This window comes from Odocoileus virginianus, chromosome 5 (genome assembly GCF_023699985.2).
Source record: "Odocoileus virginianus isolate 20LAN1187 ecotype Illinois chromosome 5, Ovbor_1.2, whole genome shotgun sequence".
Lineage (NCBI taxonomy): Eukaryota > Metazoa > Chordata > Mammalia > Artiodactyla > Cervidae > Odocoileus > Odocoileus virginianus.
The window spans coordinates 73,703,583-73,731,575 of record NC_069678.1 but is presented as its reverse complement, the minus strand read 5'-3'; the positions used below and the strand labels follow the sequence as shown (position 1 = coordinate 73,731,575).

The window sequence follows — 27,993 nt, the reverse complement described above, 5'->3', positions numbered from 1 at the left end:
CACACGCACCGCTGGGCTATCCTAGTGATAAAGGGGTAAGAACGCCCTGTTATCGGGAAATCCATCTCCCGGGATTGGGTGGGCTGCGGCCTCTCTAGGGCGTCCCTTCTGTGTTGGCCGTGAGTTTCTCACCCAGGAGGTTGGTACGAGCTCTCTGCCACCCTCAGCCCCTTGCTGGCAATCCAGGAAGCCTCTGCCTACTGGGTGCCCCGTAGGAGGCCTGAAGGTTAGGACACTGCTCTGCGAAGTAGTTGAGGCCTGTGCCTGGATGGCTGCTGACTTTTATCTAGAAAGAAGTTAAAACCATTTTACTGTGGATGGGGTTAGCAGTAGGCTGTCTCCAACCCCTGGCCTGGGGGCCTGGCTCCAGTGTGTGACCTTGTGTAAGTCCTCTGCCTTCTCTGCCTGGCTCTCTTTCTCCATGACAGGACTGGATTAGATGAGATGATCTCTAGCTTCCATCTTTCTTTTTTAAGGTATGGTACCACTATCACCAGGTCCAGGGTGAGGCTGGCAAAGGAGGGGATCCATGGCTTGGTCCCCAGGCCCTCCCAATCTGCCTCCCTGGCTCCAGGTGGGGGCTGGAGATCCATAGCCAGTAGTCACTGACTTGTTGAAGGCCCCTCCATCATCAGAAAGCCACCTTTCCTGGCCCTTTTGGGTTCCCATCTCCCCTAGAACCTGACCGAGGGTCTTAGCAGGTGCTCAGGGACACTTCAAGCTGCTCCGCTAACTGCTCTCGCCCACCCCTGGCTACCACTGCCCCACACCCACCCAATGGTCAATTACAAACCTGGGCTTGCCCACCTGATGTCTATAGTTGTGTAGCTCCACCTGCAGGAGGCGCTTCCTCATCTCCACCTGGCAGACTCCCCCCACCCCCATCCACTCCTCAAGGCCAGCTCAAGCATCAGCCCTTGATGGTGTCTGATGACACCCTCTACCTCCAACAAGGCCCACCCAAAGGAGTGGAACTCCAGCCTGGGGCCCAGAGCACCAAGGGTAGAACATTAGCCAGCTCGTCTCCACAGGCTGCTTCCTTTGCTGCCATGTTTTTGGCAGGCCAGACCTACCGGGACAGTGCTCTCAGCCAGCCTTCCAGGCTGTGCCCACCCTGGCCATCAGTGCCAAGGTGAAGCTCTGCAGCCCAGCCAGACAGCACTCATCCTGTTGACAGGCTGGAGGCCTGGGAGGCTCCACCCGACCGGAGCGGCTCAGTGAGTCATCCCAAGGCCCAGCCAGACTGTGCAGCCGGCCTCAGGGAGCGGCGACCTTCCTCTCCCGTTGTAGCTGGGCCCTTGGGCCCTTGGCTGCAGGAAAGCCCTTCACAGGATTATTGGGAGGGAGTTCTGCAAACCCAGGCGCCAGCTGGGAGGGGTGGGAGAGCCTCTGACTGGTCTGAGCCTTACAGCCTTAGCACTACAAGCCCCTTGCCTTCCCCATGCCTCAGTCTCATCAGAGGAGAAAATGGTCAGGCTTTCCATGTGCTTCATGGGCCTCCACCCTCCAGGTGGAGAGAGGAAGGGACAGAAGGAGGGCACTCCAGGCATGCAGGCAGAGCTGCGTGCTGCCAGCCTGCAGAGTCAGCACCCGCATCTAGAGGGGAGGCAGTGTGCAGCTGGGTGGCGAGGATGGCAGAGCACTTGCGTGGCTCAGGGTGGATGCTCCATGAAGAGAGGGCAAGGGCCCTGCAGCAGGGGCCACCGAGGAGCAGCCGTGGGGAACTATGGGGCTGTTCTGGGGACAAGGAGCGTCTCTGGCTGGAAACTCAGCAAAGGCTGAAAGAAATCTGGCAGAAGTGGGGTCCTGAATGAATGTAGTGCCGAGTAATAGATTCGTGACCTGAGACCCCCACCCACCCCACTCCCCGCCCTTCAGCAGGGGTCTTCATAGCAGCTCTGTGAGGCGGGGGAGGGAGGCATCACTCCCTTTGAGAGATGAGGAAGCAAAAGCCCTTGAAAGGCAACAGAGTGTCCTAAGGTCACAGAGCTCAAGGCAGGACCAGAATCTAGGTCCTTTTACCCCTAATCCCCTAATGCTCAACAGGAAAGAAAAAGGTGAGAGGTGGACCTTCCCTCAGAAATTACAGCCAGGGTGAGGAGACAAGAATTCAGATATAACCCGTCCTAACCCAGAACAAGATTAGATGGTCCTGATCGGAATCAAGGGTGGTGACGATGCTGTGTGGCCTCAGGCAGTCATCTCCCTCTCTGGGCCTCAGCTGCCCCAGCTGAAAACAAGGATGCTGAACTCAGCCTTGGGGAAGCTTTCACCAGCACCTCTCCTCTCTGTGGGTGAGGCATGCTTGGGGGGCAAGGGCGATGAGATAGGAGCCTTTCGAATTGGACCTCAAAGAAGGGCTGATTTGGCACCAATGGGGAAGCGGTAGGGGCTGAGGCAGCCCGCCCTGAGAAATCTTGTTTGATCCAGAAGGAAAAGGTAGATTCTAAAAGCAGATGAAGGAGGAGGTTTCTTTTCTGGCTTCTTGGTGCATTGGGAAGGAAACGAGGTCCATTCTCTGAAGCTTTTCAGCATCTCAGCGGGGAAGTGTGAGCGCATGGGTGGCAACCCCACCCAGCAGCAGATTCCAGGGAGAGATGCCCCCGGGCCCCCTCACCACACTGACCACCTGGGGCTGCTTGTGACTCGTTCAATCCAGCAGGCATGTGGCTGGCAGCTGTGTGGGCAGCAAGTGACTGTACAGGTGAGATAACTTCTCAGAGCCTCAGTTTGCTCGTCTATAAAATGGGGCTAACAATCAATAGTCACACCCTTCAGGGGCAGGATGTACAGGAGATGATAGATGTTGAAATGATATAGTGAAGTGTATATACTTTGGCCACCTGATGTGAAGGGCCAACTCATTGGAAAAGACATTGAAGAGAAGAGGAGAAGGGGATGACAGAGGATGAGATGGTTGGATGGCATCACTGACACAATGGACATGAGTTTGAGCAAGCTCCAGGAGATGGTGAAGGACAGGGAAGCCTGGCATGCTGCAGTCCATGGGGTCACAAGGAGTGAGACAAGGCTTAGTGACTGAACAACAATATCAACAATAGCCCACAAGGGCAATGGAGCTCTTGTCAACGATATGGTTTATTTCTTCTTATTACTCCCAGTGGCTTTCCTGCTGGGACTTTGGAGGAGAGCTGAGTTGCCTTCCTGCTGGAATGAGAGAGGGCTACAGGCAAGTGGACCGAGGATGTGGCTCAGATGGAAAGACTCCTGGGTCCCCCGAGGTGCTGTGGGGTGGCCAGCACTGATGGCCTACGTGGAGAAGGCATGGAAGGAGGCAAGGGGCTTCAGGCAGAACACACCTGCAGGGCTGGACCTGGAAGCCATCTGATCCAACCCTTGCATTTCATAAATGCAGAAACTCAGGCCAGAAAGGCACTTCCAAAGCAGCCTCAGCAAAGCTTACATTCCCTCCTGAGACCCAGTCACGGAGCAGAATTGCAGCTTAAGAGGCTCATGGAATCGTAAAATAGCCTTAGAGTCACAGAACAGAATCTCCAGTTCCAGGAGAGTATCTTATTAGAATCTTAAAACACACAATTTAAAAGTACTTAGGCCCAGGTGGCTCAGTCAGAACCTCGGATTCACAGATTCTTTCCAACTTTGAAATCAGAGAAAATCTTAAACTTACAAACAACAGAACGCTAGAAGCTTCCAATCACAGCATCTAATTTAGGCACCAGGAGTGGCAAAGGCCTGTCCCTTCCCCCAACCCCTCCCCTGAGCAGTGCAGGAATCCTCTGTTCCCACCGCTGACATATGGCCATTCTGCCCTCTTGAATGCTCTCGGCGACAGGGGACTCAGTCAGCTGTGCCGGCTGGAGGCTGGACACGTTCCTTCCTCTTGAACAGGGAGGGAAATAAGTTCTCAACAGGAGATCTCCACTTTGTACAAATGGATTTTTCACCCCTCCTTGTTCTTTGGCTCTGGTCGGAAAGATTCCCAGGGAAGTGGCAAGGAGCCAAGAGCTGCCACAAAATGACTTTAACCAGCAGACAGGCTGGTAATGGGTTTCGGTGGGAAAAAGGAAGGAGAGGGGCTATTAATTCCAACTTGCTATGCGATAAAGGAAATTAAGGCATAATACGGAAAGGCAGCAGTTCTATTAACCTGTGTGGAATACCAATTACTCAGCCTCCTCAAAATTGCTGGAAATAAGAGAGAAAACCCCCAGAGAGAAGGTGATTGTGGTCCAGGGCTCATCTGGATTAGGCTGTTTGTTTGCCCTGGCACCCTAATGATGGGAATGAGGGAAAATTCCCCGTTTCCTGGGAGATGGCTACACCAGAGTCAAGGAGAAAAGGCAGGCCCACATATTGCCACGGGACCTCTTGGCAAGTTTTCTGGGCAGAGGGGTCCTCGGCCCACTTGAGGGAGAGCTGGGTGCAGTCAGGGCCCAGTGTACACCCTTAGTCCTGTGTTCTGGGAGGGACCCTGGGAGGTCAAGCTTCTGATGACCCCTGTTCCAACTGGAAAGTCTCAAGTCTCTGCTGTGGGAAGCTGAAAGAATCAAGCAGGGGCCCTTGGGTGCTGAGTACCCAGCTAGGTGCTGGCAAGCCCTGCTGTGAGGCCAGACCTTCAAAGGTGCCACATCTCAGGTACTGGTCCTGCTGGGCTGGGACCTCAGGTTCTGGCCAAGGCCGCCCACCTCTCTGCAGCTGGTCAAGGGGCAGACAGCATGGGCAAAGTTAACAGCCATAGGCCACAGCTCAGTGCCTCCAGCCAGGGGCCCAGCAGGACTTCTGTGATGGCCCCCGACCATACCTGGGCAGAAGGAGACAGTCGTGGCTGTGGGAGGTGAGCTGAGGGTGGGGGTGAGGCAGGTGCCCAACAGAACCTCGGTTCCACTGCCATCCTGAGACCCCTGCCACTGCACAGAGCCCTCAGACAGGGGGCCATCACCTAGGGGTTCTGAGCCAGCATGGTTCCCCCACCAGATAGGTCCCACCACAGCTTGGATGAAAGGGAAGCTGCCTCTTAAAGAGCCTGCTCTGTGGGCATACCCACCGCCCATGACAATTCCACCCTCCTCGGCCTTTTCTTCGCGTGGACGTTGTCTCCCAGTATAGAGATTTGGAAGATGCTAGTCTGCAGCCCTCTGTGGCCCTTCTCCCACAAGGAGCAAGTTAAGGAACGAGGGCTCACATCCTGGCATGGCCCCTTACTGGCTGTGTGACCTCAGGCAGGTTACTTGACCTCTCAGAGCTTCGGTTTTCCTCATCTAAAACTGTGAGGCTGAATCCTGACTTGCAGGATGGTTGGTTGTAAGGTAACATATCAGTGCCTGAAATAGTGATGCAAGGTCCTCTCAATTTTTTTTTTTTCACACTCCCACCCCCAGGCTATGTACCTAGTAGGCCCTCAGGAAGTTTTTGTTAGAATTGTTAAATGGTTAGCCACCAGCACACCCTGCCATTCTCCACCCATGGCCTCACACTGGTCTCTCCTGAGCCCCAGAGAGCCAGAGTCCTGCAAACCAGCTGTGCACTTGCCAAACCCACCACTGTCCCACCTGTGCACGGCCCCCCACCCCCACCCTTCTGTGAGCATCACTCTGTCAAGAGGGGTGGAGAGGCTGAGCCGTCTCTGCACACAGCCCAGCTTGACTCACTGCACCGGCGCGTGCTCAGGCAGACATGCAGACCCACGGGTGCAGGCACACAGCACATGCACAGGCAGATGGGCACATATGCACACAAATGCACACTGCCCGCTTGCACACTTGGATGTGCACCACACTGAACACAGACACACATGCCTCCCTGTGCACACACCGCAGCACATGGGCCACACACTCACACATGCACAGGTGGCTTCATATGATGCTCACACACTCCAGACGAATATGCATAGATTTTCCTGCCTCTCCTGTGACAGCCAGATGGTGGGATTCTCCCAGAGGGCTACCATTTAATGCTCTAATTAATTTTTTAAAGTTCTATGTACCCAGAGTCTGGGTTAGTTCCAAATGTCCCAGGCATGGTCCCAGTCTGAAACCAAAGGAAGGAAGGAGATCTTAGGGAGAACGATGGGGGGGCTTCCACTGCCCCCAATGCAGGAGAGCCTGCATTCTCACTGGAGGGCTATGACACCTAGCCTAGTAAGGGGGTCTGGGCTCAAAGTCCTCTTCCCTGGTTCCAAGAGCACCCTATAACCTAGGACCAGGAGAGAGTCCTCGCAGCATCCCTGGCAAGTTGTCTGGCCCTACCTGCACTTTGGTCCCTTCAGAGGCCACTGGGCTCCTGTTCAGACTGCACTGCAGGGGAAGGTGTTTACAGACACCAGGGTGGGCTCTGGGGCTCACGTCCAGATCCAAACATGCCCTTTACAAGCCCTACTGTGTGACTCCAGGGCACTGTCAGTGGAAACGAGGCACAGAGCCAGTGCAGTCTGCTGGGCGAGAGGGATGAGGCGGGAAGGTGATGGGCCAGCCCAGAGGGATTTGCGGTGCTCCCTGCCTTCCCGCTTGCATACCTCCAGTGAGGGGGAGCTCACTCCATCTCCAGGCAGCTCTGCCTGGACCAGAGCGCATCCTAACCAGGTTCCCTGGTGAACCCTGGCTGTTCTCTGGGCCATGGTCCCCGGTGGTTCAGGCTGGCAGGAACCACGCAGCACTTGCCCTCCAGGCCTTTCCTCTGCCTTTCCTGGGGGCACGTTCTTTGCTGCTGAGTGTTTGGGAAAACGCAGCAATAAATTTACCGCCTCACTTATGAGTAATTTGCTGTCAGGAGCTCTGCGTAAGCAGAGGGCTGAATTAACGAGGCTTAATTAACATTAATGTTGTGACAGATTTCAACCAAGTCGGGAAATCCCCCATCCTCGCAGCCCAGGCCTTCGCCTGCCGCTTCTGGGCTCATGTGGGAGGTGAGAAGCGTGGGGAGGGTGCTTAGAGCTGCTGACGGACGTGACCAGGGGCCGCCTCTTTCCCAGGATTAGGAGGGATTTGGGATCTGGGGGCTGGAGGTTTGCAGATCAGCACAGGAAGCCAGCAGGCTCTGCATCACCAGTTCCAAAGAGCTTTCAGGCTAAGCCCTTCGTCCCCTCCGCCTGGCTCAGCGACGCCTGCATGGGCCTCTGAGCCTGAGAGCCCAGGGTTTGGATCTGCCACTCCCAAGCTGAGGGGCCTTGGGTGAGTCACCCCACCTCTCTGTGCCTCACCATCCCTGTCAGCAGAGCAACAAGACAAATCCCACTCTCAGAGCTGTCAGAGGATTCCCTAGGTCACGCGTGGAGAGCAGAGGGGCTCTGACATCTGCATCTCCTCCTTTCACATCATGAGCGGAAGAGGAAACACTATTGAGTGATTACCATGCACTAGGCTCATCATCTCATTTGATTCTCCTAACAGTTCTTTGAGGAGGTAACTACTATAATCCCATTGTACGGATGAGGAAACCAAGGCACTGAGGGGAGCTGATTTGCCCAAGGTCACATAAATAGTCATGGGGGGGCAGTGAGGGGACCACAGTCACTCACTACACTCACTGAGCACCTCTGGAAAGATCTAAAGAGCCAAGGCAAGGAGTGAAGTCAGGCAGTGGGGCCATGAGGGGTGGGCACAGGGCCTGGGCCAGTGGTGGAATCACTGTGGATGACAGAAGAAGGGGAGAAGTGTGCCCTCCGCCAGTAGGTGTCCCACCACACAGGTACCCGGTTTTCAACCACTAGGACTTTATTAAACTGCCCCCCGAGGGCCCAGCCATGACAGGCTATGAGGAGGAGACAAATGCAATAGAAGGTGCATATCCTGCTCTCAGGATTGGTCCCCTCTTCTGCTTCTCTTGGTTTTCCCCCAGGGTACCCACCAGCTCTGGTACAGGGCAGGCATACCATCATTTATCATCAATGATTGCCATTATTAATATTAATGTGGAGGACAGCTCCAACCAGGACCACCTCTAAGGAGCAGCAGGAAGGAGACCCAGCTCCCACCTACCCATCCAGACACCTCGGGCTCTCAGCCATCACCCTGCACACTTCTTAGATCACCAAACAGGACAGGCCATGTCAAGGTCCTGGGGCTCCTCCCTGGGGCACCCCCAAGGGGGACAGGAGGGACTCTGGGCCCCGGGTCCCTAGGGCTCACCTGAGAGATGACCAAGTTGGGGTCTGGGTGTCATGGATGTGTCTGGGAACCGTGTAGGAAGGAGGGAGGGGACAGCATGTGGTGTGGGGTCAGATCTACCTCCAGGGAATAAGGCTCCTCAGCCCTGCTAAGCCCCATACACCCCCAAGTCCTGCCCCAGGAAGCCTTCCCCTCCCCGCAGCCCTCCCCCCACCTCCTGACTCAGACACTAGCCACACGACCTTGGGGAAGCCTCTCCTTATCTCTGCCTCATTTCTCTCCCCTGCACGATGAGGGATAAAAACAGTGCCATCTTATGGGGCTGACGGGAAGGTCGAGTGGCAGCAGCGCAGTAAACGATGGCTATGATTACTGACCCTTGGAGGTTAGTGGATGCCAGCCCAGTCAGGTACCACCAAGGAGTGGGGTGGGCTCAGGGGTTTTCCAGTCTCTACAGGGCCACTCTCAGGCAGCAGGATCAGCTGGGGGGCTCTGTACGGCCCCTGTGACAGGCCAGGGACCCAGAGTGCCTCCAGGGGGCTCTGTACAGCCCCTAGGACAAGGCCAGAGACCCAGGGTGCCTCTCAGGACAGAATCAGAAAAAGCTCTGCTTTTGGAAATAGAAAGAACTGCCTTATAAGGAAGTAAGACCTCCATCCCAGCAGGTTTGTGCAAGCAAGAGATCCATTCATTCATTCAACTAGCATTCACTGGACCCCTCCTTCTCAGGGCTGGGCCCTGCATTGGGCACCGGGAGTTGGGAGAGACAGAAAGAGACCCAACCCCTCTGGGGAAATTCACCATCTAAGAAAGCAAGAGATACTGAAGGCGCCAAACCGATCCCAGGCCAGGTCTGCCCAGTCCTGTACATGTATCAGAGGCTGGAGAAAAAGCAAGAGGACCTTTGGCATGAAGTGGGCTTTGGGGCCACGTGGGATGGCTCAATGAATGTGCTCTGGCCCTGCAGATGTAAGGGCAGGCCCCACCTGCTCTGAGCCCCTCAAGACCACCCATCATCACAAGGTCCTCCTGATGCCCACACTCTCCCTGCCCTTGTCCACCTTGACCACAGCTCAGTGCTGGTCCCCAGAGCCCCCACCCAGCCCAATACCCAGTGAGGGGTGGACAGGAGGTATCCTTGGGGGGAAGGTCCTGCTGGCAGCCAGGAATGGAGGAGGGAGGGGTGGCTGTCTCTGCTGGGACAGGGACAAGGGCATGGCTGGCCCCAGGCGGGGGGTGGGGGCTCACCCCTCGCCCACTTTCCCGCCCCACAGCACCCACGACTCCCCCGTGGCCCCAGCCATGGTTCCCTGGGGAGCGGGCTCCAAGGAGGCCCAGCAGCCAGACCACCAGCTGCTGCCCCCTCCCCATACAAACCCTGGCCACAAAGCACTCTCCCCCAGCTCTGCCCGCCCGCGGTGACAGCCTCTTGGCACCAGTTTCCCCCTTCCCTCCATCTGTCAGGAGTCGGTGCAGACAGACTGTGAGAACCGTAAGAGGAAGTGGCAGCACTGCTTGGACCCCTCCCTCCCCCTGCCGCCCCAGCACTACCCCCCACCCCACGTCCTTCCTCTCCCCGCGCCTGTGTCTACCTTTCCCTTGCATCTGTCTCCATCTTTTCTGACTGACGAAGACACTGACAAAGTGGCAGTGGGGAGAAGAACAGTCAGCCAGGGACCCCCACTTACTGGTAACCACCACACATCACGGCTACCATCCTTGACCTTCTCCACGATCGTTAAGGAGTTGAAATCCTGTGGGCCTGTGGCCTCAGTGTCCCCATTTGAACAACTGGCAGAGCAAATGCTGCTGAGCCCACCTCTCAAGGGATAGGAGGAAAATGCCGTGAAGAACATAGAGGGTAGCAGGAACGCAAAGGCAGGGCCGTCGAGGTAACGATCCTCACCTTACTGATGTGATGTTATTGATGTTATTGATGTGAGCTGAGCAGGGCAGGGCTGGGGGAAACCAAGTCTCAGACAGAGCCGTCACTCAGCTGCATCAGAGGCAGGGTCAGATCAAAGGTCAGGCGTCCTGGCTGTGTCCACACCAGCACCCCAACCAGGATCTCAGCCCTGGCTCCTTTAGACCTTCCAAGGAGCTCTATGTCTCCTTGAATTCTGCTGAAAGGTGGGGAAGAAATCAGCTTTTGTTCTTTATTTAAAGTGAGCCCTGCCCAACTAGCAGCAGAATCCACAGGTAACAGGGAAGCCCTGCGGCAGAGCTGGGGGAGTGGTTGCAGCAGTTGACAGAGTGCAGGCTGGCAGGCCAAGTGTCCCATCGGACATGAGCTTTTGTTTTAAAACTGGGGCGGTTCCAAGCAAACGAGGACAAGCTGGTCACCCTGCGTGGGAGCAGGCTCTTGGTAATGCCAAAGCGCTGGCCAACATGGGGGCGGGCCTTTTCAACCAACAGAGAGCAAAACCCCTGTCCCCCTTGATCCCAGCAAAGCTTGGCCCAAGGCCCCAGAGGCCCCAGGATGGGGGGCGGGGAAGGAAGTTCTGGTCTAACTGCCATCTTGGGACCCTGTGGGGCCATGTGTGACCCCGACCGCAGCTCAGATGTGCCCAGGGAACAGGGGAAGGAGACTTGGGTCCTCTACCCCTTTCACCTCCAAGGAAGCTTGAGGTTCAGAGAAGCTGACTGCCCAAGGTCACATACTGAGTTAAGTGACCAAGGCCTGCTTTTCCATCTGCAGATCCTCTCTAGGTCCTGGCACAGAGCAGGCCTACAGTGAATGCTGAAGCTCAGACTTAAAGACTCCAGTCCATGCCAGGTGCTTCTCCGGGGCTCACACGTGGCTCAGGAGGATGCAGCACAAGGAGCAGAAACACAGCCTGGGAGGAGGGGACCTGGGCCTATGCCAGAGGTCCCCACCCACTCTCCTCCCCTTCCCCTCCTTGGCAGGCCCTGGCCAGGCCCCCTGCCCCATCCTGCTGAAGCCTGAATCTGTGAACCACAGACTCTTAATCGGATCATCTCGGTACAACGTGGCAAGGATGGAGGGAAACACAGGGACAGGGGCGCCCAGAGCAGGCCCTGACCCAGCCAGGGTGGGAAGGCTCCCTGGAAGTGGAGACTACTGAGGCAAAGTGGGACTGGACAAGCAGAGGAAGGGTCTTCCAGGCACGTGAGAGTGTGAAGATGCCCCTGTGACATACACTCACATCAGGGGTGGGGGTGGGGCTGGAGCACAGAGCCGAGGGTTTTAGGGGGGCAAGAAGATGGTGAGGTCCGGGGCTGGACAGATGCCAGGTGTGTGCTGGGTCTTGAAGGGCACTGAAGGCCAGGCAGCAGACTGTCCTGTGAATGGTGGACCTCCCTGTAGGGCGCTGAGCGAGGGCAGGACGGTGCTCTGAGAGTTTGAGAGTACTCAGCTGCAGAGCAGAGAGCAGACAGGAGGGAGAGAACAGAGACGAGGCTGGGGCTGCTGCCCTGGTCCAGGGAGGCCGCAGGGGGAGTAAGGGCCTGGGCCCGTGAGCGGGGGAAGGATCAGGCCATGGAGGCTATTAGTGGTAGGGGAGAAAGGGGCTACAATGACTCCCAGATTCCTAACCAAGACACGGCGGTGTCTGCACTGTGGACTGGTCTCGGGGGCAGAAGAGGTCCAAGCACCACCCTCCAGTGCCTGGCCGCAGGTTCTCGCAGGATCTGGGCACTGTTGCCTTGCTGACCAGGGGACAAGCTGTCTGTAGGTGTCACCGTTACCTCTGGACACAGCACTTCCGTCTTCAGCTCCCCTTTCATAGGGAGGGAGGTCACAGTTACAGAAGGCAACCAGTGTTTCTAGAACCTGAGTGTGCAGCCCACCAGGCTCCAAGAAATAGTGACCCAAGAGGGCCTTACTCGAGGTTACATAGCATGTCAGCTGTCACAGGCCAAGAAGGGATACTAAGCAGGCTTGAGGTGAAGGTAGGGGGCAGAGTCTGTGAGCAGAGGCCCCAGAAACAGAGGTGAGACCAGGACAGGGCAGGCGTGTCACAGAAGGCAGATTTGAGGTTGAAAGGAAGATAGATTCTCTAACAGGAAGAACTGTTCAGGGACAGAAAAAGCTATCGGTTGCTGAGTTAGCTCCCTGTCCCTGAAGGTATTCAAGCAGACACCTCCCCCACCCCCACATCCAGCCCCTGGAGTTGCTGGAGGGAATTCCCACACTGGGGATGAGTGTGGAAGCCTGCTTTGGCCAAACGAAGATGCTACTCCCAAGAGCCACAGCTCACTGAAGTCATTCACCCCACACAGAGTCACCAAAGCTTGCTCTGTGCCAGGCCGGGGACATCAGGGGCAGGTGGAACAGAACAAGGGAAACCTTCCCGGTCAGTCTTCCTCATCCTCATCCAGGGAGATGAGGCCAAAGCTGGGCAGGGGGCACAGGGTGGAGGCCCTGGCTGCCCAGGCTCCATGTCACGGGTCTAAGGGACTGGGCTCCCCTATTTTCCTGGGCATATGTGGGACACAGGGTCAAGGGGCTGGACAGGGTCAGACACAATACAAACTCCTCCTACACCCCACCCCTCCTGGAGGTCCCCAAGGCTCTAGGCTCATTTCCTAATGAGGTCCCTGGAAGGACTCTTCCTAATTAAATTAGGACAGTAAGTTATGGCCTGGGGCCACCAGGAAGAAGCAGGGACAAAGGAGACTTCTGGGGGGGCGGGGCTCTCTAGCCCTTCCTATTCCACCCAGAAGTGAGCATCCCTGCGTGGGAGGGGACACCTAAAGGACAGATGGGAGACAGAGGTTCAGAGGAAGAGGCCAAAAGAAGCCGAGCAAATCATGTGCAGGCACTGCTCTCAGGGCTTTTCTTAAATAAACTCACGTAATCATCCAGCCACTTAGAGGGTTAGGTGTTAGCTCCATTTTAGATACAAGTGAAGTAACTTGCCTAGGGCCCCACAGTTAGGAAGTGGGGAAGTATGGACTTGCCCCCAGGCAGCCTGGTTAGAGGCCCTGCTATTCTCTGCGTCACAGTGGGGTTACTCAAGAAGGAGGTGATGCAGGAGCAGTCCCTGGCCACAGAGCAAGCAAAGGTTTGGAGTCAGACCTGGATGAGGGTCAGGGAATCCGAATTCCAAAAGCTGTCCAAAGTGACACAAGCTCCTGATGCAATCCTCACAGATGGGAAAACTGAGGCTCAGGACGAGTCAGAGACTCACCCAGGTCCCTCAGTAAGTTGGTGACAAGGGGAGGCTCCCTGGCTCCCGGTGTGGTGGCACTGAAAGCCTGGGGGGACTGGCTTTCAACAGGACAACACCGACAAGGGTTCAGGCCTCTGCTCCCAGGGGGAGAACTCAGTGCAAAACCACATAGCCATCAGACCTCGGCCCTGGTGTAGACCTGTGCCCAGTGCAGGAAGAAACGACTGGTTCTGCAGGGCCCAGTGAGGCTTCAGCTACTATACCAAAACCAGGAATTGCTCATTATCCACATGCATGGGCCTCCCTGGTGGCTTACATGGTAAAGAATCTGCCTTCAATGCAGGACACCTGGGTTTGATCCCTGGGTTGGGAAGATCCCCTGAGAAGGGAATGTCCACCCTCTCCAGTATTCTTGCCTGGAAGAATTCCATGGACAGAGGAGCCTGGAGGGCTATAGTCCACGGGGTCGCAAATAGTCGGACACAACTGAGCGACTAACACTTGCACTTTTTCACGTAGTGCAGGAGTCTGAGGTTCAGGTTTGAGGGACTTGTCCCAGGCCTACAGCTAGGACATGGAAGGCCTGCAGTGGAAACCTAAGTCCAGCTGACACTGGGAGGCCATACGAGTCCCTGTCACTCACCTCTGAGAAGCAGGCAATTGTTCAGGTTGGGGAAGGAGAGCACGGAGACAGGAGAGCATCATGTATGCAGCAGATATAAAGCCTGGGGCTGCAGGTATTAAAGATTCGGCCTGGTCAGACTCAGCAAAAAAAATAAACAGGCAGAAACTCCCAAGTGGAGGCATGTTCCGCTAATAAACAGTTGGTTCCAGCTTTGCATGTTTGGTTTAGGCCACATCCCCTGGGTTGGGGGTGTGAAGGGTTGGATTTCACACCCCTTACTCTGGGCCTCCTGGGCCACAGTGAACAGGGGCAGCTCCTTGGACCCCCACACCTGGGGCCTGGCCATAGCAGAGCTCCTGTGAACTCCCTAGTTCTCAGGGGAAAAGAGAATCCCAGAGATTTAGGGCTGAGAGTGGCCGGGAGATGTCCCACTTCTAATGATCAGAGACCCAAGAGGGTCAGGAACCTGCTGATGGCCAGTTGGTGAGGTAGGAACAGGAGTGGAGCTGAGGTAGGCCAGGAGTCGGGCCATGACGTTTCTATCAAGCTCAGCCCTCTGGGGGGTGGGGGGTGGGGTGGGTGGGTGCAGACAGTGGGCTGCAGGCTGAGACTTGGAGACAGAGAGAGGCTGCCATGGCAGGGGGCAGGCTGGGAACAGAGACTGCTGGCACCTCGCCAGCTACAAATAATTCCCCACCACAAACAGCCCAGTGGGGGGCTTTGGCTTCGGCTGGGCTAGGCGGCCTTGGCCGGTGTGGGAGGAAAAGCGTCACCTTGTCCCTGCCGCCTCTGTGTGTCCGGAACAGTCACCTCCCTCCTGGTGCACACCCCTCTCTGAGATGCACACCCCTCTCTGAGATGCACACCCCATGCACATGCACATGTACCGGGCCACATGGCGGAGAGGCGGCTTAGGGTGACGGGGGCAGCAGATGGCAGCTCAGAGTCTAGGAAGTAGAAAGGGCAGGGGGCGGGAGGAGCGCTGGCCTGAATATCCCTGGATTCACGCCACTAGGAAAGCCCACCCTGGGCCTCCAGCTATTCAGTCCTGCAGCTTAACCTGGGCCGATGGGCCCTTCTTGCCTCTCATCAGCTTCCAACTCTCTGATGTTAAATGGACCCACTGGGGAACCAAGGCCCCCTCCTAGATAACTATGCCAGGCCCAGCTGGTTAACCAGGTCTCCTTGTTTCTCTCTGCTTAACCAACTCCCCCAGGCCACCCAGGAAGCAGCCACTATGGGGCCCCCAGTGCAGATGGCAGTGGATGAGATGATTCCTACAGTCCCTCCCAGCCCAAGAAGCTGCTGTTCTCCCAGGCAGCCAGGTCCTCCCAACTGGCCAGCTGACCTACATCTCTCCTGCTGCTATTTCGGCAGCTGCCCTCTTGTTGTGTCCTTGGTGGAGGAGGAGGAAAACTGCTGATGGTCCCCTCTACTTAGCTGTTCCCCGTGCGGGGATCATGGGCTTGGGAGGGGAAGTGGGGTGCTCATTTCAGGGCCAGGTCTGGACAGAACACTTTATATCAGCCTGCATACCTCTGAGAGGTAGGCTCATTATCCCCATTTCAGAGACCAGAGATCTAAAGCTCAGAGCATAAGACCCTTACCAGGAACCCTGGCTGGTGGGTCACACGGCTGGTGGTCTACTCCGTGTTTCTCCATCACTCCACAGCATCCAATCCAATCACAGGCACAGGAAGAAGGCCTTTCTTCCTGTGCAGCTCAAGGAACCTGAGCCTTAGGGCTAAGTTCTGGAAATGGACCCTAAATAGTCCAGCTACCCTCCATCAGCCTGCCTGGAATCCACCCACAAAGCCAGCTACACTCCCACCAACCCTCACCAGGCATCAAGGAGCTTGAGGGACACAAGTCCCCTTCCCCCAGGCCAGGATCGGCCCTGAGCCCAGCTCCAGGGCAAGGAAAACTGCTCAGAGTGCTGGTTACAGTGCAGGTGGCACATGGACCAATGGGGGAAGGGGAGATGAAGTTCAGAGAGGGAGAGCCCCTCACCTGGGGTCACACAGCAAGCTAGGGGCAGGGGCAGAATAACTTTTATAACACTGTGGAGGAGACAGATTCTACAAACATCTTGAGAAAAACGAAGACTGGCTGTGTTCCCTCTTGTGTTCTCTGGGGGTGGGTGTTCTCCTTGGGGCTAGAATACACTTGTCCTTTCTCCTCACTTTGCTTTGTGCAACCTGGATCTGGCTGCTTTGTCTGCCCCCTGGGACTGTGGTGAGGTGACCCTGTGCTCACGGAAAAGGGAGGTCCTGTGGACTGCCCGCCTGGCGGGGAGGGGCCACAGGGGGTCAGGGTGTTGTGAGATAGGAAACTGTCTCCTTGAGGGAGAGCGACAAGGTGAGGATGAAAACACATATGCTCAGCCCTGTCTTTCCCAGGGCTTTCATCTTCTTAGTGGAAGAACCAGAAAAAGGCACAAAGGTGTAATCCTGATATTTACCCTAGCACTGTGTAGACAGGAAAAAAAAAAATAGAACCAACTAAATACAAGTCTATCCATAGGAGACTATGTCACTAAATCAGGGAAGATTCATGCAGTGGAATGCTATCTAGCCCTTTAAAACGATGATCGGCATCTACTGTTACTGACACAGAAAGATGTACATGTTGTAGGGAGAAAACAACTGGCATAACACATGCTCATTTTGTAAAAAAAAAAAAAAAAAAAAAAGCACATGAACTCGCATGCAGAGAATACAAGAACATCTCTGGGAGGACAGGCAGCTCCCATGGTGGTATAACCACATGGGAGACTCCTGCCTTCCTCTTTTCACTTTTCTGAATTGTCTGAGTGTTTTTATTTTTTTTTAAACAAGTATGAAATTGTTTTTATATAATCAGAAAAACTTTCTTCCATTGGAAAAATAAATGAAACCAATTGAAGTGAGTTTTGGCTTCAGCTCCACCAGTAACAGGCTGAGCGGCCCCAGGCGAACCCCGCACCCTCCCTGAGCCTCAGTTTCCTCATCAAGAAAATGGGGATGATAATGAACTTCTGCACCATCTTCCCCACAGAGCAGCTGGGAGGCACAAACTGGAAAAAGCCATACTGCGGTTCTAACAGGCTGAGAGGGCCAGAAACTGAATAGTCTGCAGAGTGGCTGGTGTAAAGTCCCTTGTGGAACTCAGAGCCAGTGACCAGGGGAGGGTAGTGGCCACATAACCATTCCCGTGGACTCCAAGGCTGGCAGACCTCAGGGAGGCTTTGGGCTGCCATATCCAACGGGTGGGTGTGTGGAGGCCGAGAGGGGTCATGGGAACTGTGCAGACCTAGGAGCCCCATGGCCCTGCTTCTCTGGGTGACTCTTCCAGTCACTAGAGGGTGTTGATAATAAGCTGGACTCTGCACCTCCAAAGAACTTGGCTTGTGGGCATCTGACCTGGGCTCTGCCAGGGACAGAGAGGTCAGACCTGGTGCAGGGGAATGGGGGAGCTCACAATTGGGGTCCCTCCTGAGCCACTCCAGCCAAGGGGCTATTCCTGGGGCCTATGACATACACGGCCTGTAAGAGGAGCCAGGGCCACACAACTGGTGATGGGAACTGCTGCTTGGGGCTCAGCTCATGCTCAGGGGCACCGAGGGGCCAGAGCTGCTCAGGAGGGAGCCCATACACCCACTGGCAGGGGTTGGCAAAGACAGATGCCTGGGGTACCTAGAAAGGAAGCGGGGCCACAGCACACCCCCACATCACTCCCACTGTAGCTGTGACTGGGATGTGTGAACATGTATCTCCTCCTTTACCTGCGTCAAACTGTAGCCAGACAGGCATGGCCCAGTCCTGTCGCTGGCCGACCAACCCACCTGGGGCAAGTGACTTCACTCCTCAGGTGACCCAGCTCACAAGAGAGGACCCGACTGTGGTCCCTAAAGGGCACCCGGCTCCCTTTTCCAGCCTCAAGGACCTCTCAGGGGCTCCTCAGAGGCCCCTGGTTCCCCCACATCTGACTGATACTAGCTTCCCACTCTGAAAAGTGGGGGACATTTCCTCAGCCCATTCATTCATTCACACACCACTCTTAAAATGCCTCGGCTCTGGGCCAGGCCCTGTGGTCCCCCACCTCGGATACGCCCCAGCAACCACGAGCTCCTACAATGGGCTATGACAAAGGTCGACAAAACCATGGCATCCAAACATGGGAGAGGTTAGATCACACCTGGGAGACAGTGAAGGCTTCATGGCAGAGGTAATGAGCTGGGTTTTGAAGGATTCATAGGAGACAGGGTAGCACAATCCAAGCAGAAGGAAAGTATGTATGAATGCCCAGAGTCTACGAATTGCATGGGAGTCAGAGAACCAAGGGCTTCCCTGGTAGCTCAGCTGGTAAAGAATCTGCCTGCAATGCAGGAAACCCCCGTTCAATTCCCGGGTCAGGAAGATCCCCTGGAGAAGGGATAGTCTACCCACTCCAGTATTCTTGGGCTTCCCTTGTGGCTCAACTGGTAAAGAATCTGCCTGCAATGCAGGAGATCTGGGTTCAGTCCCTGGGTTGGGAAGATCCCCTGGAGGAGGGAATGGCTACCCACTCCAGTGTTCTTGCCTGGAGAATCCCCATGGACAGAGGAGCCTGGAGGGCTACAGTCCATGGGGTCGCAGAGTCAGACACAACTGAGCGACTAAGCACAGCACAGCACAGAGAACCAAAGTCAACATTTTGGATGACTTGAGTTCTTGGCCTTTTCTGGAGGAAAGACGGTGAATTGGAAATGACACTCTTTGAGGTTACCTTGCATCAGTGACATATCACTGAGGCCTCAGTTTCCCTATCTGTATAATGGGAACAGTAACCACCATCCCCAGGCAATGGCCAAGGAAGACCCTCGGAAACTATGGAGGGTCACATTCAGGCTATGTGAGGCTATGTGAGGGGAGGACCTTATGTTGGGGCTCTGTGCTGTGTCCAGAGAAGAGGGTCCCTCCCAGACAGAAATCTGTACTCCAAGGAAGCATCACTGGACACTGCAATCCCTCATCCACTTCTTCCACACCCTCTGAGCCCCACACCCTCTGACCTCTACAGGGTAATCAGAGCTCAGAAAGGAAGAGCCTGAGAAGTCCAGGCTCCAGAGTGGACAGGCCTGGGTCAAGTCCCAGCTCTAGCACTCAAACATCATGACACTGGCCAAGTCACTTCTCTTTGAGCCTTGATTTCATCATCTTTAAAATGGAAATAATAAGAAAATAGCCCTCCAAGGGTTGTGAGCAGCAAAGCTACTGAATGCAGATTGTCCAACATGGTACTAGGCACAGGGTAAATAGCCTGTATCGATTGTTAGTAATTCCCTCGAGGGAGCTGTTTTGGCATATTCCTTGCTCAGCACAAGGTTGGCAGGACAATTTGGAGAAGAAGGATCTGGGACCAAAGGAAGAACAGGGACAGATTATGGGAGCTCAGGGACCAGGGAGCAAAAGGACAAGAGGTCAGGGCAGGCCACCTGGGGGAGGAGGCATCTCCACCAGACCTTCAAAGACTGGGTGATCGGAGCATGTGGGCAGGTATTATTAGTACTGTTTAGATCCAGGGCCCTGAGGCTTGGCTGCACAGCCCCCACAGCAGGGTCCCACACCCTCCCCTCAGTCCAGGACTGGCTTTCTGGGGGTGGAACTGGCCTAGGGGTCTGACCTGGGCCAGAACACTTACTTCCATTTGCTTATAGCCCTGAAGGGCAGCGCAAACAAGTCCATCCTCTCCTGCTCCATCAACGCTTTCTGTCCTCCCTCTCTTCACCCTCTCCCTGGGGGCATCTCTCTGGCTTCACCTGCTGCTGCTATTTCCCCAGGGAGGGAGAACTGTCAAGCCAGTTTCGTGCAGACAACTGAGAGGGCTAAGAGGCCTACTGCACTCAGAACCCTCAGCAGGCCTGAGTGAGCCCAGGGGCTTTCCAGAGGGGAGCTCGGTCCCAGGAGAGCCCGCAGGAAGGCCCGCGGGAGAGTCTTCAGCAAACACTCCCAAGGCCTGCTGGGATCAAGCCATGGAGGCACCATCCTGGCCCTGGGGAAGGGAGAAGCTTGGGGTCTGCCGGGGGCCACAGGGCTTCCTTCCGTTTGCAGGCACAGACAGGTCATAAACCAGCCTTGGGACAAGCATTTGGCCTCAGGGAAGGCTTCCTCTGCCCCTCGCAGGGCCCCAGACACTCATTCATTGAGACCAACTAGGCCGGTTTGGTTCACTTCCCTCAGGCCCTCCCTGGGTGACTTTCTCCATTCCCAGGTCCAGCTCAGGGCTGAATGGCCTTGGGGCTACCTCCACTGGGGCTCAGCAACCCTGTGGCTGGGGCAAGTCTCAGACATGAGAGCCTTCAGACCTCTGGCTAAGCAAATAGGAGCAGGAGAAGTAGGGGCATCTTGGCAGACGGAGATCTAGATTCTTCAGTGAACTCCTCCAGAGCAGACAGACCCACTGCCATCCACTGAACACCTACTGCTTATCAGGCACATTATCTCACTTAATCCTCACAACACCTCTGGGAGGGAAAGACTAAGGCCATTCAGCCAGAGGTCACAGTTAGGATAGGAAACCAAGAGTGGCTAATTGAGAGCCACATTGAGTTATTCCAACACCAAGTCTCTAAGTCCCCTCTCTTGACTCATGTATCTCAGCCCTGGGGAGAGACGGTAGCAGGGAAGGCTTTCTGAAGGAGATGAAACCTGCACTGACAATTCTAAGATGACAAAAAGAAGGTTGCCAGGTGAGGGAGCAGAAAGTGTTCCACACAGATGGAATAGCATGTGCAAAGGCCTAGCCATGAGAAGCAGCAGGAAAGCTAGAACGTGACAGAAGTCTGGTGTCACAGGTTCTTTCACAGGAAGAGCAGGAAGGGGCTGGAGGGCAGTGGCCATCAGGAGCTGGTCACCAAGGCCCATCATGCAGAGGAGTCTCGGCTGACCTTTTGCTATGGGGACATGGGAGCTTCAGGAGGACTCTGAATGGTAGAACTGGCAGGTCAGATGAGGAAACCGAGGTTCAAAGAGAGCAGCACTGTCTGTCAGATGACTCCATCCAAAAAAGGACACGAAGCTGGGCCTGGTGTCAGGGGTGTTAGAATGGCTGAGGTCAGATGGCACATTGAATACTAGATGCAATGTACAGCCCCAGCCGGAAGTGGTGGCCAAGCTTTAACTACTTACAAGGCCGCTGCCCAGCAGGCCTCAGCACTCCTGCAGCCAGGCCTCGCCCAGCTAATGAACTCCCGGCCAGGGGAGACCTCACTGCAGCCACTGCTTATTAAACTTGAAGTGGAGGGGTGACGGAGGCTAGGAGAACAGGGCAGCCTAAAAGAGCCTGAATAGGTAGAGAAAACTGAATATACAACTGGGACACCTGTCTACACAGCCCATCCACACAGACAAGCTGAAGGGGTTGTGAGGGAGAGGCTGATGTCCCCTCAAGATGAGGAATCAGAGGCCTGGGGGGACTTGCCTGAGGTCACCAGCTAGTACTTGATGTGGCACACGTTCCGTAGTTGGGTGCCTACATTCATACCCCAGCAGTTTCAGTTTACTGAAAAATCATACACCCTTGAGCCTGTTCCTTAACCCCCTGTGCCTTTGTAAAACGAGGATGATGCAGGTGACTTCATAGAGGCACCCCGTTTTGTAGACTCGAGGAGCATGAGGTGATGCATGTAGAATCCCAGCACAGCTCCTGGTCCACAGCAAGGGCTCAGTAAATGTTCACTGTTCTTGCTGTTGCCGCTCTGGGAGCAAAGGGCTGGCTGGAGACCAAAACCCCTGTCTCTGCCCCAGACACTAAGGAGCAACAGGAAACTGAGGCCAAGACGCCGGCTGGTCTATGCGGCCCAGGTGCAGCCAGGAACCCCACCCCTTCCCTTGGCTGGGCTGCCCCTGAGCTTCCAGCCCCTTCCTCCACTTTGAAGGCCCTTTGAGCTGGGAACTAAAGCCCCATGAGCCTTTCCTTTTCCCATCCTGCCAGCTCTATTCGAAAAGCCAAGTCCCATCCATTGTGGCTTAAGTTTCAGCATTTAGAAGGTCTTAGTTTGAGCTCCAGCTCCAACCATGAGGAGCTGTGTGACTTTGGGGGTGTCATGTCACCTCTCCGAACTCCAGTTCTTTTTCTATAATGGGGGGCCTATATCATCTATTTCTAAATGCTAAGTCCTAATGAAAGTGAAAGTGTTAGTCGCTCAGTTGTGTCTGACTCTGTGATCCTATGGACTGTAGCCTGCCAGGCTCCTCTGTCCATGGGATTCTCCAAGCAAGAATACTGGAGTGGGTTAGCATTCTCTTCTCCAGGGGATCTTCCCGACCCAGGGATTGAATCCAGGTCTCCTGCATTGCAGGCAGATTCTTTACCAGCTGAGCCACCAGTAAGGCATCAAGGCTTGAGGGAATGGCATTAACTACCATCTTTCAAGGGCTGACTCAGCTGTCTCTTCCTCCAGAAAGCCTTCCTTGGCTTCCTCCACAGACAAGCTCCCTCTCCCCGACCTCCATCAGCTCACGGAATTCATGGACAGCATTCTAGCCCCTTTGGGAGCTTGAATTCATTTTGCCACACACAAACTTCACTTACAAATTGCAATCCCCAGTTTACAAGCTAAGAGGTACAGAGGTGCAGTGGCTGAGGCCCTCTCACAGGGTGGAAGGGGTGGAATGATTAAATATAAGGCAGGGAGGAGAGTTCCAAGTAATGCAGTTTGGGCAGGTGGCGCAGAATGGAGGGAACTCTCCAGATGGGGAAGGGAGAGGTGACAAGAGACCATTTTCTAACACCTGGCCCCATACAGCCACTGAAGCTTGCAACCCTTTCTTCACCATTTCTCTTTGTGACCCCTAGGAGTCCCTTTCTAAAGACCTTGGTGGTGTGAACACGCATCCATCCCCTTCTCTTCACAGCCCCATGTGAAGACTTTCTAACCTGTGGTAAAGGAATGGCTACCCTCATTTGGCAGATGATGAAACAAGTCTGGAAAAGTCCAGTGTGTAGGATCAGTCCTCAATACTAACAGCCAAGCCCTCAATGTCAGTTGTTTTTGTTCACTAACCCTTAGTGAACAATAACAAAAAACCCTAAGTGAACCCTTTTGTTCACTAACCTCTGACCCCACCCCAGCCATCTCAGAATGAAAGCCCAGAGTGGCCATCAGATTGGCCCTCTCCCCGCCACCAGCTACTTCACTCTTTCATCTTGCCCAGAGCCTTGAATGGAGATGAGAAGAACTGGGATCACCCTCCTGGGTCCTTCTTCACCACACTCCCACCACAACCACCACAGATAATGCCCCTGAGCTAGGAGGCAGGCGGACACCCTGACCAAGTTCTGTCACTCTCAGCTGTGTGACCTTGGGCAAATCACTCAACTTCTCTGAGCCAGAATTCTTATCAACAAATGAGAATGACAAGAAACATTTTTGCTCTTCACAGACATCCTCACAAAACTGTTGCTATGCAGACTCAGGGAGATAAGTAAAACCAGCCCAGAAATACAGTTTCTATTTCCCCACCTCATCCTCAGCACTCCTACTAAAAGGAACCACAGAAGAACAACTCCCAGCAAGGAGACTCACTGTCATATTTTATCCTGGCCTAGGCATTTTCAGATGGCAACCCACTCCAGTACTCTTGCCTGGAAAATCCCATGGATGGAGGAGCCTGGTAGGCTGCAGTCCATGGGGTCGCTAAGAGTCGGACACGACTGAGCGACTTCACTTTCATGCATTGGAGAAGGAAATGGCAACCCACTCCAGTGTTCTTGCCTGGAGAATCCCAGGGACAGTGGAGCCTGGAGGGCTGCCGTCTGTGGGGTCACACAGAGTCGGACACAACTGAAGTGACTTAGCAGCAGCAGGCATTTTCAGAATTTCAACAGCATTGGGAAATGGTCAGGATCATAATTAGGATAAGAACTCTGGAGTCAGATGCTTAAATTTAAGCTACTACTTAGCAGCTCAATAGCTGTGGGGTAAGTAACTTAATCTCTCCAGTGCCTCTTTTTTTGTGTTTTGTGGGTTTTTTTTTTTTTTTTTTTTTTGTCTGTAAAATAGGACTGTTCTGAAGATTAAAGGAATTTATATAAGACACAGTGGTGGACTTGACAGTGGTGGACACACAGCTAACAGTCAGCACATATTAGTCACATCCCTTTAAATGACATTTCTAGAACTGGTCCTCAAAAACAGGGCAGGAATCATTAGCCCAAGTGGTCAGGAGAGGAAACAGACAGGAGAGAAAGATGTACCCATGTCACACAGCCAAATCTGGGATCAGTTCAGTTCAGCTTGGTCGCTCAGTCGTGTCCAACTCTGCAATCCCAAGGGCTGCAGTGTGCCAGGCTTCCCTGTCCATCACCAACTCCAGGAGCTTGCTCAAACTCATGTTCATCGAGTTGTGTCAGTGACGGTCTGAGAATGAACCTGGGGGCTGACTGGCTGGCAAACCAAGAGGGAAAAAACAAACTAGACCTCAACAGACAACGCCGGCCCAGGTGGTTCCTCTACCCCTTGCCACTGTGTGGAGCTGTGGGCCAGCTGCCCTCATCCCGCCGAAGCTGTACTCCCTGGCCTGGGGGGTGGGGGGTGGGGTGGGTCTGCTCTCCAAAGTGCCCCAGTGCCTGGCAGACGGCAGGCGCTCAGTGACGATGGATGAATGACTACCTGTGTCTGTGTTTATAAAGAGTCTTGTTTTTCTGTTCCTGGAACCACATTCCTTCCACTGTGACAACTGCTTGCTAACTGGCTTCAGGTTCCGCAGACATCAGAAACCGCGTGCACCTCAAGAAAGAACTTCCAAAGCTGCTGCGCCCGGGTGCCGGCGAACGCCACACTCAGCAAATGCGGTCCGCCACCTCATGTAACCTGCGGTTCCCGCACAGCCTCGGGATCCTCACGCCCCGTTCAGGAAACAAACTCTTCCTTCTGGCCCCCTTCTTCCTGCTCTGCCATGACTCACGCCTGGGCCTGGCTGGCAGGAGACCGCAGTCGGCCAACCAGGATGGCACAAGAAAGGTTTTCACCGTGACTAGGCAGAAAAGCAGCGGGCGCCGGAGCCTGACCTGCACCTTCTACCCAGGGGAAGCGCGGGGGTGTGGCCAAGGCGGGGCCAGGGCCGGGCCCCACCGCCCCGGGCGCCAGAAAACAGCACACCCGTCCGCCCCACGATTGGCCCGCTCAGACCACAGAGACCTATGGGGTGGTCCTCCCACAGCCAATCAGGGGCCCCGGGGAGCCCATTCATTCACAAACGCGGCAGGAAAAGAAGCAAGGCTAGGCCCAGAGTTGCGTGGAACTTTGAAACACCCGCGCGTTCTGTGGTGGTGTCGAGGCTGGAGTTCCGGAGGGCAGGATCGCAGAAAGCTAGATGCGTGTAGGGGCTGTCCCTTCGCCGACTACAGATCCTTCCCAGCAGTCTGGGCGTGGCGCACCATCCTCCCCGGCCCCGCAGTGCCAGGTTCCGCTCCGGCCCCAGCGGGACCCGCGGGCCGCCCGGAACCGACCGGGTCCCTAAGTGCCCAGAAGGAAGCGGCTCCTGGGCGGGTTCCTGGCGGCAGCCTCCGGCAGTAAAAGCCCAGGCAGGTGGCCCGGCGGAGGCTGCAGCCACGTGGGCGCTGAGTAAAGCGTCCCCCCACCGTTCCCTCCTTCCCCGGCCAACCACTCACGGCAGTCGTCCTCGTCACTGTTATCGGAGCAGTCGTCGTCCTCGTCGCACCTCCACACGGAGGGGATGCAGCGCTCGTTTCGGCACCGGAACTGGTTCTCTTCGCACTCCTTGACCGACCCTGGACCGGAGGAGAGGAGGCGTGAGCCGGATCCCCAGAGCACAGAGGTCCTGGCCGCGGGGAGGGGTCTACTGAATGAAGGAAAGGGGGCGACGCTGAAACCGAAGGCTTGGAGGCCTCTGGCACCCTCGATAAGGAAGGAGGGCAGGATGATAAGGGTTCCAGGGATGACGGGCTGCTCTGTGGCACGACGAGGCCAGGCACACACACGGTGTCACACCATTTAGATACACTCCCCATTCAGAACACTCACACGGCCCATAATGAGAGATCCACGCAGATACAGCCCACAGGGAACCCCCCGAACACGCCGCGACACGCGCACTAGGCGCTGTGGGCACATCCCCCTCGCACGCAGCCCCTCTTTCTCTGCAACACGCAGGGGTCGCCGGAAACGCATTGTCAGCCGGGGTAGTCTCCCGGCTCTGCTCATCGCCGCCGCGGAGCGCGCGTGTCAAATTAACCCCAATGGCAAGAATTACACAGCCCTCGCGAAACCATCAGTGACCAACCCAGCAAAGTTCCTGGCCCCCACGGCGCCCATCCCCCAAGAACGGGTGCCGGAGGGCAGAGCCCACTACACAAGAGAGCCGCGAGGGTGGGGTAGAGGGCAAATTAACGGAAATCTGGGTCCACAGGAGTATATCCTGCACAGGCGCCCCCCCTGCCTGGCCCAGGCTCAGGGACCCCGGAGCAACCCGCCCGTCGGCCGCCGGGCAGTGCTTTGTTGGCCGCTCCCGCGGCTCAAAGCCGGGCCGGGCATCGGCCGCACGCACCTTGGCCGCCGCGCAGTGGATCCGCTGCCGCCGCCGCGCGATGCTGAAGCTGCAGCAGCAGCAGCAGCAGCGCTAGCGGCCGGAGCGCGCCCCGCTCGGGGCGGCCCATCGCGGGCCCCGGGCTCCGGCCGCCGCGCCCCGCGCACCCTGTGCCGCCGCCTCGCCTCAGCCCACCGAATCCTTGCCGCGGCGCCGGGGCTGCCGCTGCCCCCGCCGCCGCCGCCGCCGCTGCCTCCCGCCCCGGCTCCTCGGCTGCATTTCAAGCAGGTTCCGTGACGCTCGGCGGCGGGGCGGGCTCAGGCTGGGCGCGCGGCCCCGGGCCTGGGCTGCTGCCGCCGGCGCGCGCGCTCCCTCCCGCCGCCGCCTCCGCCCCACGCTCCTCCTGCTGACGCCTCCTCTGCCTCCTCCCTCAAGCTCTTGGGCAGCTTCTCTGTTGGTACGCTCTCAGTGACCCTGCTCAGGGGCCCCCTCGTGCTGGGCGTTGCAGACGCTGGGATGAGCCAGGCAAGACCTCTACCCCCAGAGGTAGCAGATGGCCTAAGGGAAGCAGCACAGCCTGCCTGGAGGAGGTGACAGGCTGATAGGAGGCTGAGGAATGCCAAGGAGTGAACCTGGGCGGGAGGGGAGACGATGTTCCCCGGTGCACAGGCCTGTGAATGTGCTCATGGAGTAGAGATGGTAGTGGATAGGGGTACCAGGATTCATGTGATCTGGGAGAAACTGGGGGAGCAGGAATGAATGGACCTCTGCACTCCTGCAAGGCTCCCACCCAGATATTACACATTCTTGTAGCTGGTTAACGTGCCCATGCTGCATTCTCATATGAATGCAGTTTGTGAGGCCAAGGATGAGAGGCAGGTGGCCTGGGCCTGGTGCACAGACTTGATTCATCCATTCTCACTGGGTCATCCTGTTGGGCCAGGCAGAAGGGCAGACAATCAGGGGGACCGGCAGGGACAATGGGGTTGTCTTCACTGTGATGGTGAAAGGCAGAAACTGTGGGGCCCCCCAGAAGGGATGCCTCATCCCTGCTAATGAGAGACTCACCAAGGATGAGAGGCAGGTGACTTGGGCCTGGTGCACAGACTTGATTCATTCATTCTCACTGGGTCATCCTGTTGGGCCAGGCAGAAGGGCAGACAATCAGGGGGACCGGCAGGGACAATGGGGTTGTCTTCACTGTGATGGTGAAAGGCAGAAACTGTGGGGCCCCCCAGAAGGGATGCCTCATCCCTGCTGTCCACCCCTGCTGGCATGAATAAGACCCCTCCTCTGGAAAGTCTCAGCCCCACTTCACTCATTCCAGGGTGCAGGTGACTAGATTTTAGTTACCTGCTGGTAAGCAAGCCCCAACCAGCACAGCCTTTTTGGGCAATGAGTTTTGAGTGCACTGGCCACTAAAAGAGCCAGACTTGAAGGTGGTTAGGCCTGGTGTGGGTCCACCTTCCCCTCCTTTCTTGCTGTCTCACCTCCATGGCAGGGATGTAGAAGAAAGGGCTTCAGGAGTTGCTAGCCTCAAGCCTAGAAGTCACTCATCAGCAGTCCTATTACTGAGCCGTATTCCTTCCCACAAAGAGCAGCCCTTTGGCAGTGTTTGTGGCCACCCCATGGGAGAGGGT

The 27,993-nt window shown here is 55.8% G+C and overlaps 1 protein-coding gene across 9 annotated transcripts in view; it reads right to left on the bottom strand.

Annotated features, from left to right (window-relative positions):
- Nucleotides 1-26,713, bottom strand: part of LRP8 (LDL receptor related protein 8) — a 77,131-nt gene extending 50,418 nt beyond the window's left edge. For 2 of the 9 annotated variants that reach the window (XM_070468136.1, XM_070468133.1), the window contains exons 1-2: nt 26,375-26,713; nt 25,479-25,598 (exon numbers count right to left, since the gene is read on the bottom strand). In XM_070468136.1, coding sequence (XP_070324237.1) covers nt 25,479-25,598; nt 26,375-26,483 — 229 coding nt within the window. In that variant the 5' untranslated portion in view covers nt 26,484-26,713. The remainder of the gene's footprint in view (nt 1-25,478; nt 25,599-26,374) is intronic. The other 7 variants (XM_020871353.2, XM_070468134.1, XM_070468138.1 and 4 more) reach the window with 4 other exon arrangements.
- Nucleotides 26,714-27,993: the final 1,280 nt, after the last annotated feature.